At 46.4% G+C, this 12646-nt stretch overlaps 1 protein-coding gene across 2 annotated transcripts in view; it reads left to right on the top strand.

Moving 5' to 3' along the window:
- CLUAP1 (clusterin associated protein 1) overlaps nt 1–12646 on the top strand; it is a 1096220-nt gene that overhangs the window by 939170 nt on the left and 144404 nt on the right. For both annotated transcript variants that reach the window (XM_069646868.1, XM_069646867.1), the window contains exon 9: nt 1423–1495. In XM_069646868.1, coding sequence (XP_069502969.1) covers nt 1423–1495 — 73 coding nt within the window. The remainder of the gene's footprint in view (nt 1–1422; nt 1496–12646) is intronic.

The raw sequence follows: 12646 nt of genomic DNA, 5'->3' as shown, positions 1-12646 counted from the left end.
CCCGCTGGATGGACTCGACCATCAAAGAAGCATACGAGGGTCAGCACAAGCATCTTCCGACAAACACGCACACCCACGCAGTTAGGGCCACGGCAATGGCCATCTCATTCCAGCGCCATGTTCCTTGGCAAGTTAAAAGCAGGGCGGCCACATGGGCCACTCCCTCTACTTTCTGCAAACATTACTGTTTGGATGCCGACTCTAGATCTGATGCAGCTTTCGGACAGGCAGTTCTCAGGAACCTATTTGCTTAAGGAGGTTCTCCTCTCCACCCTGGGGCTACATTCAGTTGTAATCGCCCATGCAGTATGGTGGAAAGGGGAAAGGACGTAAGATATAAGTTACTCACTGTAGTGAATAGCGTACTCTTAGTAGTCCCCTTTCCTCCATACGTCCCGCCACTCCGCCCTCCAACAATACTGGTGTCTTTAGGCAATGTTAATCTATTGTCGGCGCGTCTATGGGGACTGAGGAGTGGCACCAGAGGGACTCAGGGCAGCGCATGCTCCCAGGGCCGTACCCCCGCGCGCCTCTAAAGAAGGGAAGAAGGTTTTGTCTGGTGAAAGGTTCAGTCTCCCGTCCCTTGAAAGGGACACCTGTGCAGTATTGAGGAAAGGGGACTAAGGACTAAGAGTACGTTAGTCACTACGGTAACTTTTAATTTCCAGACCTTCCTCAAGAGTATCATGAGGTTTTCCCTTCATGTGTTTCAAGGAATATTTTCAAGCATCCCCATGCTTAGATGCCGAAATTTGCTCCTTTGTGTTTGGTCAAGGACCTCTTTTTGCATGTTTTTCAGCGCAGGCCTTTTGCTGAGAGGCAGATCTTCCCCCTCTGACTCCGGCCTGTAATTATGGCATTTTAGGGCTATTTCACCCACACTCCACCCCCATGATGTAGCATTAAAACGCTCTTTGTTAATGTAACATACCATGTACAATGTCTACATTAAGCCCATTGTCTAAAGCTGTATATAAACCCTTAGGTTTCTGTGCTTGAAGGTCCCAATTTTAGGATAGGGACACTGTGCTGGCTTCCCAAGCAGTATGGTTAAAAAAAAATGTTACTGTCTTTGCTGCCTGTCTCCCTATTGAATTATTTGGTGGTGTGCTGTGAGTTTCAGCATCATCAAAACTTGCATTTGCATGAATGTATTCCCATAAAGACTGTTGGAGGTGATGGATTGTGCGGTGCAGTAGTGGAGTTAGGTTGTATGTCTTCAATGGTCTTTTGTTCCCATAATTGCTCTCCGTTTGCACCACCTTCCGAGATTGTTTTAATTTGTGTTGCGTTTTTTAAAATACACTGAACATTTTCTCTGAGGCCCATGTGGACGCTCGGTATTAAGGAAACGTGTTAATTCTTCATTGCACTTTTCTGCCTAGTTGAGTAGCTATTGATTGTGCGCCCCTCTTTTTTCAGGAAGCAGAGAACACGCTGCGTTTGATGCAGAACAAGCTGAAAGAAGAGGAGAAACGACTGCTGAAAGCCGGTAGTAAGTGAGCTCTCGCTCCGTACCCCATAAGCCAAAGCAATTCAACACTGGCCAGAAGTAGCAACGCCACTCAGGCTCATTACTGTAAAGGGGGCTCACGTTGGATACATCGAATCCGATTTGTAAGATTGAGGATTTCATGTCAGGTCGACAAACCTAGCACTTGCTAAAATGGCATGGCTGTGAAAGTATATTTCCTTTTGGGCTTGAGGACTTGTGTTAGGATTGTGGGAGGATTGTAGCTTTCATACAGCAAGACTTTTCGGGCAATTTAGTGTGATTTTTTTTTTTTTTTTTGTTTTTTTTTTTGTTTTTTTTTCTGTCAGGGGTACGACTGCATCCAGCCTGGAAAAGCCCCTGTATTTGGGCTTGGCGTGTGGAGTAAAACTGCATTAGTAGGTTGGGAGTGGTATGTAAAAGTCTTCACATGTCTGGGAAGGCCTTGTCGTTATAGGGTGATTAATTGCCTCTGTGTACCCTAGTGGATGTCGTGTTATAGTGGAGTAGCGTTGCGAACAATCCCATATTTCTATTTACTGCAGCCGTCCCCTTGCATCAAGTTCTTCCCTCATGTACTGAAGGGATGAAGTGAATAACATGATCTTCACTTCAACGATGGCCTTATAGGGAGAGACCTTTTGCATTAAAGCGTTTGCACTAGAAGCCATCTATCTGTCTAGTTCTATTCCTCAGGTGTTTTTCAAGATGGGGGATTCGCAGGCCAACTCCCCCGCTAGACACTTTGATGGGGACACACTTTCCTGAATAGGGCATAGGGGCAGATGGTGGCAGGAGGAGCATGCCATGTTGGAAGTGGTCCAGAAAGTGCACGGACATCATTTATTTTATTTAAGAGCTCATAGTATGCATAACACCAAATAATGTATTTATAGACCCTATGCAAGATGTATAGGGGGCTGGGGAAGGGAATGTGACTTAATCTTGAAATGGAGTCCAGACTTGAAGAGTCTCTCTTGAAAACGAGGAGGAAAACCTAAGCTTGCATAAAAAGACAGGGGTTTAACCGTTTTGTAGAATTGTAACAGGAGTTTGCAAGTTGAAAGTGTAGAGGAAGAGTGCCACAGACGAGGTGCGGCACCTGATCATGTTCTCTCTCATGTGCCATTGCATTGGGATGGTGGAACTTTCAGTAGTGTCCGGTTTGCAGAACGGAGCTCTGAGGGAGTGTGGTAAGCATGGAGACCACCTGTGAAGTTGGGAAGTACTGCACCGTTGTGCTGTTTGAAAGTGAGGCACACTAGTTTGAAAGACCTATAGGGCTCGTTGTGTTATTTGAAAGTGAGGCACTAGTTTGAAAGACATATAGTGCTTCACAGGGAGCCAGTGGTATTCTCTAAAGAAAAAGGCAGTGGGCGAATGCTGTGTATTGCCAATGATTAGACTCTCTGCAACGTTTTCCACTAGTTGTAATCTCTTGATTTGGTATGTGGGAAGTTTGGGGTAGACGGTTCACATATTCCAGTTGAGTTGTTAAGGGAGTATAAAATGGCCACGTGACTGTTATGAAGGTTGAATAAGAAGATTTTCCCAAGCACCATGATTGAAAGAATCATGATTGTACCAAGACTGCTGTTTGGGAGTTAATGCTTAGGTCGACTTCTAGGTTCTAGGCTTTGGTGGAGGAGGCAGCATGGGTACCAGAGAGGGAGAGATAAGAGGATATCACCTAATACTTTCAATAGAAGTTTGGGCCGAAAAGAACATCAACTTTGTTTTTAGTCTCTGTTGAGCTTCATCCAGGTCTTGGGATTAAACGAGCATTGAATGCGTTCTTGGCAAGATTGACATCCGATGAGATTCATAGGTAGATTTGCATGCTGTAAATTTAGGATTGGAAAATATGGGACTGGAGAAGCAGGGAGTCTGAGCATTGACATTTGCCTTGTCTACCTGATAAAGCAGAGAAAGACACAACCAGTTTAAGGCCTATAGCCATACCCCAGGCCAACTAGCAAGAAATGATTAAGGCAGTCTACTATCCCTTCCAAAGTAGGCTTGTTTGTAAAACAGCATTCCAAGAAAGCGCTGCACTTTTCAAATAGTGTGCATGTTATTGTGCAGCCCATGTGTATAATCATTTGTCAAAGAAAAGCTGTTCAAAGGAGAAATAAGAATCCTGTAGATGAGGGATGTACTGCAAGGAGCTTAATGGCGAACCTGATCTATGCCTTTCGCATCAAAGCATAACCATCTTGACAGCTTGAAATCAAGCGAAAGCTACTGAGCAATCGCCCTTTCTTGTAGTAATTTACCGAACTGTCTTCTTGGAATGACGTGCCATGAAATTGTGTGAGCTCCGCTATTTCTTTTTGAGAATCAGACCTGGGGACAGGCACCTTGAAGTTATCTTTTGAATTTACTTGAACATTTCCTTATCCTTTTTAAATGTTCAAAATGTCATGACTATTATTAGCCGATCTGAGATTTAGTTGTAGCCCGTTTTTTTTCCTCTTCTGGGTAGGGAGGGGCGCTGCACCTTCCAAGTAAAATTGCTAAACAGGAGATGGGCTGCATCCCGAGTGCTCTGGTGATTTACAGACACCAGAGTAAACTTTTATAGGGGTCCCAATAAGGACCCCTCTTTATTAAACATACCCAGTCTTAAAATCTAGACCCTAGGATTTCCCCGGTGTGAGCTCCTTCTAAGGAGGGACCAGCTACGCCAGCTCACCCTTCCTTGGAGGGCGTCTCGGGGAACCCAAGATGAACTTGCTGCAACCAATCCCCTTGGTACCATCCACATGGAGAGTGAGGCCACAGGATGGCCTCTGTGGGTGGTCCCATCTTGCAAGGCAGCCTTGGTCAGGCCGCCAACCCATCCCACCACCTCACGCCAAGGTGCCTCCCCCCTACCCTTATTTAAACTAATGGCCATCTAATCTATTCTTACTTAACAATTACCCTACTTAACATTCCCTCTAATTATTACCCCAACTCCCTAACCTCCCCTCCTTATGGTACAGAATTATGCACAGAACATACATATATATATATATATCTACTGCACACACAAAACCCCATGTCACAATGGGGTGACTGCTGCAGACAGCCACCCTTCACAGTACCTTTAAGTCTGTCCAATGTGCAGGGCTGCTCCTGATGACACTGGGTGATGAAATGGGCCCTGCCCCACAGATGACGGGTGAGGCCTGACCGCCACCATCCTCTTCCAGGGTGGCCCATTCACTATGTGGGGCCACCACACAACCCTCCTCTTCTTCCAGGGTTTCCCTGTCCAGCACCTGGGGCCATCGCACAACCCACATCCTTTATACTGTCCTGGATGGCCCCCTATGCACCTGGGGACCACCCGACATCACCGCCATGACCTGTGGTATATATATTCCTTTAGGGTGGGCCCTGTTGACTAGTGGGCCCGCCCGACTTCACTGCTGCGACCCGCGGCATCTTTAAATTCCACGGGTGGGCCCCAATGGTTGGGGGGCCCACCTGAAGTTGGAATCATTTTCCCCTCAGGCGGCTTCCCCGTTGCTATGGGGACAGCACCGTGTGTGAGGCCTCCTCCAGGCCCGGCCCCTCAGCAATGCGTTGTTGCAACCCAGGGGACAGGCTGTGTCTTCACCCAGGTGGCTCGGCTGGGCAGCCTTTGCCTTCCTTCACCCAGGCCGCTCAACGGAGCGACCAAGGACTTCCTCACTGCTTCCTCTTCACCCGGGTGGGCCGCAAAGGCCCACCCAGGTCTTACACCTTCACCGCTTCACCCTCTGGGGTGGAGCAGACTTCTCTGCCTTCCCTCCCGGACTGCTCCTGACATACGCAGCCCGGGCTGATTTTTTTTCTGATGGCAGGCCCGCCTTGCTGACATAAGGTGGGCCCTTAAGGGGGCACTGCCGGGCAGCCTGGTTGGGACTGCCTCCCACACACAGTCCTGGCCGAGCTGTTCTTAATGGGCCCCAGCAACCACTGCCACGATGCCCGGCCATAGATGTCTCCTGGGTCCGTTTGGTCTGGCCCCTGTGTGGGCCGACGGGCGAACACGTCCCAGATGCAGCTGAGCTTCCCCTGACATAGCAGCTCGGTCCCCCCTGCAGAGTCTCAGTGGGGGCTCCCCATTTAGCCGCTCTGCACTTTCCAAAGGATTAAGGCCCCAAGGGGCCACTCGAGGCAGCAATCCCCCCCTCCCAGGTAAGTCTCTCTCTTTGTCCTCTCCTCCTTCAACTGTCCTTTGTTTTAAATTCTTCAGAGTTCTTTTCTCTTCTCTTCCCTGCCCAGCCCATTCTTGGGCAGGGGAGTTCTTTTCTATTGTACCTTTTTCTTGACATTTCATCCAGCCCCGTTGTGGGTGGGATGGTTTTTCACAGACACATGCACATAAATAAACACACACTACACATTTAATAAAACCTTTATTACTACACTACACTGGTGTCTTTGTCTTTCTTGTTTTCCCTCAGAGGGACTGCATGTATCCCAGCTAGCCAGGCCTCATGGGGCAACAAGCTACCTAGTTCCCAGAGTTTAAGCAGGATTTTTGGATAGAGTTGTGAAAGCTGCTCTAAACCCTGAATCAAAAGGAAGACTGTGTCCATGTTTGGATATGCCTGCAGATGGTTTTTGTTGCTGAACAGCCCTGGCGGATATGCCTGCGCTGTTTCTTGTATCTAAAACCCCCCTGAATGAAGTGTATAGGTGCTGATGCTCGATCATCTGTGGACCTGAGGTAGCTTATATGGAAAAATCAAATGTCACTCCTGGAGCCTCGTAGAGTGCTTTCTTCTCGTCTCCTTAGTGGGAAGCTCTCTTGTCATTGGGCCGACCGAGGCATGGTGTCAGTCTTGAGAGGAGTATCATTAGCAAGATCTTGAGTAGCCTCTCGCATCCACTGCATTTATGAGCAAAATTACAGTGAATTTCTGCAAAACATATACCTGTGCCAATCCCCCCAATAGATCCCTTGCTTTTTTCTGTCCTTGCATGCCTTGTGTGCCAGGGTGCTGTGCAAACGGGATACATGATTAGCCTGTTGACTGCCTGTTGCCACATGAAGTTGTGCATCTTGTCATGCACACAGGAACCATCTATTTCTGGTGTTATGCTGAATGTGGACTTGATATGCTTGTCATGAGGTAGTTGGTCAGAAGATAGTTGCATGACCTCTTCTGTCCAGGTTTCTCACATCTGATTACTTCTATTTCCCTTCCTATGGTACCTTCTCCCATTCACCTGGCCAAAGTAAGGAGACATTAAAATACTTGACAAACGTATTGCTCACCTCCCATGGAAACATGAGTTTCATTGTTCACACTCTCCAATATTGGACGAGCCCATTGCAGTCGCCACTTGGCATAGGGCATCAAGAATTATACTTGGCCTCCCAGGTGAAAAGGGGGGAATTCCGCCAGGCTGGGCTTGATCTCTTTGCATAACAGGAATAGGATGTTCTCTTCGACCCTTTTCAAAAGTTCATTCCAACTCCAATGTTTTTAAAAAAAACCTCTTTAATACTTTCGTTTCCTCTTCAAAATTGCGATCCACAACTGTCGTGCCTTTTACCTCTGTGATATTCATGATATTCACTGTATGAGACATCTGTTCTACACTATACGTTGCTTTTTTATTTCTATAATCACAATTTTTTAAATAAACATACGTATCTACATACACAGTGTGCCAACACAGTAATAAAGAAAAATGAACAGTCGACCCCAGATGAAGACCATAAAGTAGAACACAGAAGCGAGGCCATACACAACCCAAAGAACAGAAACAGCACTTTCGATTGGAGAAACTAGACATTGAACAACGCAACTCTATAAAACTTTAAAAAGCGGTCATGGGGAAAGGCAAACTCTAGGAAGATGAATAGGAGGAAGCATGGCAGGGGAGTGGGGCCGGCTAGAAAAAAGCATACATACAAATCATTATATGGGGACCATGTGTCGTCATATACTTCTAGTAGGCTACTCTTAATACAAAAATCCTTATCCCAGGTGGAGAGCAGTTCAATTTCATTCATCCAATCTTCCCAATTGGATCTCCTGAATGATTTCCGTTCCTTGATAATCTCCACATTAACGCCTCGATAGGTCCATGGTTTACACCATTGAGGAAGTTCAGGGAGCACAGAAAGGTGCTAGGCAGCATCAATTTTGACACTGGGGATCCATTGGCCGGTAACCAAGTTCTAGAAATTCACTGCTTGCTTGCATTTCCAGAACATATGGACATAGGAACTGACATATTTATTACACGCCCAACAAATATCTGACAAGCTTACCTTACATAGCAAGATTCCTGTCAGTGACCAGCATAACCTGCAAATAACCTTTGCTAGCAGAATCTCAGAATCAGGTTTATTTTTTATCTTTTAAGTTAAAATATGCCATAGTTGAGAGGGATTCACTGATCACCACACCCAATTCCACCTCCCAGCTTGGTCTATAAGAACATCCAACTACAGGAATACAGTCCTTTATTCCCAGCAACTTGTATAAGGTCAATGCAGAAAGGGTTGGAGAGAAGCCTAGATTTTAATGCATTGGTACCTCTTTCAATGCTTAATGCAAGACCCTTGACAGTGTATTGAATACATTAGCCATTTAAGAGATGGTTTTAGTTCCAAATATCTCATACCTTAGTATTACAAGGTGTGCTTTCATCTGTTCATTCGGGTTGAAATAGGGTAACATTTGCCCATAAAGGACAGTTTGTCCCAACCTTTCGCATTTTAGGTTTCATATCTTACCTTTCTAGCCATTCAAACCCATCTGTGCACCCTTGAATTTGCTCTCACATATTTGTCCTGGATTGCCATTTCCTTTAAATCATTGGATTCCTGAATTTAGTGTTTTTGAAATTGTCATGGACCCTGCTCCTTTTTCTTATCTAATATGCTAATGAACCCCATCTGTCAAGCCTTGCAAGGGTCAGGGCCACTGTGGATACATCCTAGCGGTCAGTCCTCCTGTCTACAGGAGGTCCTCCCTTGCCACCAGCAGACTGTCCACTCCCACCATGTGTGCCATTTGTCCTCTCAATCAACCTGTTGTCGTAGTCATTCATTATGGCAGGGCTGTGACTTTTTGGCATAGCGCTCATTGACATATAGGTATAAACCCCCACTGCTTCAATATACGTATGGACTGTGCTGGCCATCTCCACAACCTGCATGATCCATAGACCCCTTGTTCCTTGCTCACCATGTTTACATGGGAGGTGGCTGCATTGTGGGCTATGTTTTCGTGCACATCCATCCAGAGATTTGCCATCCTGTGAAGGCTGCGACTCCATTGCCTTCATCACACAGCTAAATGATTGATTTGAGACTTTCTGATATGAAGTTTGACTGCAGAAGTAACTTCTGTTTTCTACTGAATCTTGGTTTATATTTTACACGGTTCAAGTAAGTAAGCACAGTGAAGATGTAGACGGATGAGGGTTGTGGTGAAGTTCCCTGTCTGACCTTGGGAACAGACAGTAGGGTAGCCAAAGGGGCTGCCTCAATCTAGTGGATGCTGAACCCGGTGGAGGTGTATGGTGAAATCCTTAGTTTACCGCCACATGAATCCCCACACTAAGGCAGGCGGCATTTGGAGAAGCATACAAACCCTTCCCTTCCCATCCCTGCTCAGAGACAGAATCTTTAAGGGGTTAGTCTCAGGAATTCTCTCATCCTCCAACTAAACTTATAATAGGGCTCAGACCTCCAAGAGGGAGTCCCAAAGACATTCATCCTCACACCACCCCTACTTTTACCACTGACTAGAATAACCATAATCCTTAAGGAATATCCTTCCTAGCCAGATTCAAAACTCCAACATTGCAAGGGATGCCTCTTGTTTCAAGCAAACAATTTTAGAATCGTTCCTAATACCAACAAGCATGAAAATACTTTTTTCTCTTCTGAAAGGTTGGAGAGGAATACATTTCAGTTATGACTCGTACTTGTGCAGCCCGCCAACGACACACAGTTACAAAGTTGCATTTGGACAATGAGAGGATGATTCCCATAAAACGTGCAATTGGAGAAATAAAAGCGCACCATTCTAATAGATTTTGTTCCTTATATTTGATATTCTGTGATATCCCACTTGCAGCTTTGGAAAGCTTTTCAGAGCAGGGGGCGTTGTGCGTCGTCAATCTTGTGTCCCTCGACGTCCTCCATCCGCTCTTTACTGTGATGTCGATGTTAGTATAAATAGCACACACCATGCCTCATTTCCCTTTTACCGCTTCGAAAGCACTCACCTCGACACTTTTTCAAATTGCGTTCTCGAATACTCAACGATGTCTACCCCAAAAAATGGGTTTAAGAGATGTTTGGATTGCTGGTGGAAGATGTCTATCACGGACCTACACTGAATATGTCTCTGGTGCTTGGGAACAAGTCAAATACTGTGGCTCGTGTCAGTCTGACAGTAAAGCCTTAAAGGAGAGGAAGGGGAAACTCAGCCTGGATAGGGCTTCGCCCAAATTCTCTTCTACCACACTGTCGAAAATGAGATCTTCGCAGGACAAGAGATCGTAGAGGTTTCACCTCACAGGGCCAAGAAGCGCAGTAAACATGTGAAACGCTCTAGGTTGTCCTCAAAGAAATCCAGGAAGCTACACCATTGGTCATGGTCATCTTCAGGCTTCCACGCCCGATAAGAAATGAGCACATTTCCCGAGTAAATCAGCTTCTAAAGCCAAGTCGGAAGAATTTGGACAGAAAATATTGCAGTTATTCGCAAAGGCATCGTTGGCTACCCCCTCTGTTGAATCAAAAAATGCTTCCGACCCCATCGCGCCTCATGAGGCTGACAGGACATCGTCAAAATCTTCTGTGCACATGCTGAAGTTCCCAGAAGGAGAACCTCAGTTTCCTCAAGTGGCGTTGAAGGACTCGACACCTCGAGTGAAAGCAAAGCCACCTCCTCCCCCTCTTGCACCATCAAAGGTATCTACGTTGAGCCCTTCATCGTTGTCAAAGCCATTGGCATCCCCATCAGATTTATCAAGCTCTTTTAAGTCACTGACAAAGAAGGACGAAGTCACATTCATGAGCTCCATCTTTGAAGATGATGCGGAAGAGGAACAAAGCCTTCTAGTTGGGCTGGAGTATGGCACTCCTAATGCTCCAGAAGAACGAATCTCGGAGGAATCGAGAATGAGAGATATGGCGGACACCCTGAAGGATGCAAGTGGCCTAGACACTTATCCAGAGGTGGAGATTAGAACACCAGAGGGGTCTGGGCATGCTGTTGTTTCATACAGGTCAGTCATTTAAATAGTTTGACTTTACTGACATCCTTGACAAGGGTCCCCCAAAGGATCCCATTCATCCATTTCACACTGCAGTGAGAAATAGAGCTCTGGACAACTGATACTACTATACTATTCTGGCTGTCAATAAGAACGTCACCAAGAAGCATAGACCTTCCTTTGTGGATCCGGAATGTCTTTCCAAACACCAAAGCCTGGAGAGTTTAGTAGTTCATGCGGCCACTTCAACTTCTAAGAGAACTTCATATCCCCCCGATTCCCCTGAACAGGGATGCTAAAACATTTGACACCCTGGAAAAGAGTGTGTTTTGCTGGGTGTATGGCATTGAAGTCAGTTTACGCTACTTGTGCTCTGGCTAAATTGTCTTACATTCTTGGGAAAGTTGCGGCAATAGCTGAAGAGCACATCCTGAGAGGAAGGACAGGGAAGGATTCCTGAACATTGTGCAGGATATTAAGCATGCCATGTGCCTGTCCCTACAGTCTGGATTAGACTCTGTAGATTGTGTGTCAGTCACACCATGCTGGCAGGCACAGTGATGAGCAGATTTGCACGGCTGCTGAAATCGGGTTTTGCACCTGACGTTCAATCTAGGTTGTTGGATACGCTCTTTTAGTGTTCTCAGCTTTTTGGTTCAAAGGAAGACAAGAGTTTATAAAGACTGCAGTCTTTAAAGGATGCTGCTAAGTCGTAGTGCAGCAATTCGTCAGCCTCAGCAGAACCATTCAACTCCTCAAGGTTGGAATGGTCGGTTCTTTCGATTTTACTCTTCCATTAGAACAACAAGAGGACAGTTCTCTCAAAGGGGACAGAGGAAACAACCTTGTAGGTCATGAGGACGAGGAAGTAGGATTGCTTCAAAACCCTCTGCCTCTTTGCCATCCACAGCCACTGCAACGCCAAAATCACTTTGAGGCCTTAGTCCACAGGAATGTGTTGGGAAGCAGGTTATCACATCATCTGGAAGAGTGGCTAAGCATTACATCCGATGTTTGGGCACTGCAGACTGTTGCTCATGGCTACTGCCTACCTTTCCTGAAAAGGGCTCCGGACTGCCCCCAAGAGGCCATTCCTTGAAGGATCCTCTCCTCTTACAGGACATTTTGACTCTGTTACATAAAGGTGCAATTGAGTTGGTACCTGCGACGAAGAGGAATCGAGGCTGGTACTTGCCCTATTTTCTAATCCCCAAAAAGGACAGAGCACTGCGACCCATCTTGGACTTAGGATGCTTGAACAAGTTCCTCAGGATGGACATGTTCGAGATGGTTACATGTTTGCAGATACTTCAGGCCCTTCAGCTCCAGGATTGGATGGTGTCATTGTATCTCCAAGATGCTTACTTGGTGCCCATACATCGCAAGAAAAGGAAGTACCTGCAATTCGCCATTTCCAGTTCTCGCTATCAGTTTTGGGTACTGCCTTTCAGGCTCAGCTGCACACGAGGGTCTTCACCAATTTGATGGCACTATGGCAGCGACTTTAAGTAGGGAAGGGAGTCATATCGACCCCTACCTGAATGACTGGCTGATCAGGGCTTGTTTTCCCCAACAGGCTCTAGAAAATATCTGCAGTACCTGCCACTGTCTCCACAGACTGGGCTTCTCCCTCAGTTTCATGAAATCCCACTTGACACCTTCTGAAAAGCTTCAATTTATTGAAGCGGTCCTGAACTCTTCCTTGGTGAAAGCTTTGCCCCTCGAGGGAAGGGCACAACACGTTTTGCAGATGGTAAACAAATTTCAGTGGCCAGCGTCTACCGACCTTTGACATGGACGATGAGCTCTCTCCAGTGGGCTCTCAGATCCCAGTGGTCATAGTTCTCCGGCAGAATCACTGACCTGCTTCAGGTGCCGAGCAGTGTCACGCAGGATCTTGTGTGGTGGGCCTCCGAGGAGAATGTG

This window comes from Ambystoma mexicanum, chromosome 2q (assembly GCF_040938575.1).
Source record: "Ambystoma mexicanum isolate Mex_15411 chromosome 2q, UKY_AmexF1_1, whole genome shotgun sequence".
NCBI classification, from domain to species: Eukaryota; Metazoa; Chordata; class Amphibia; order Caudata; family Ambystomatidae; genus Ambystoma; species Ambystoma mexicanum.
This window is presented reverse-complemented; position numbering and strand designations above follow the sequence as displayed.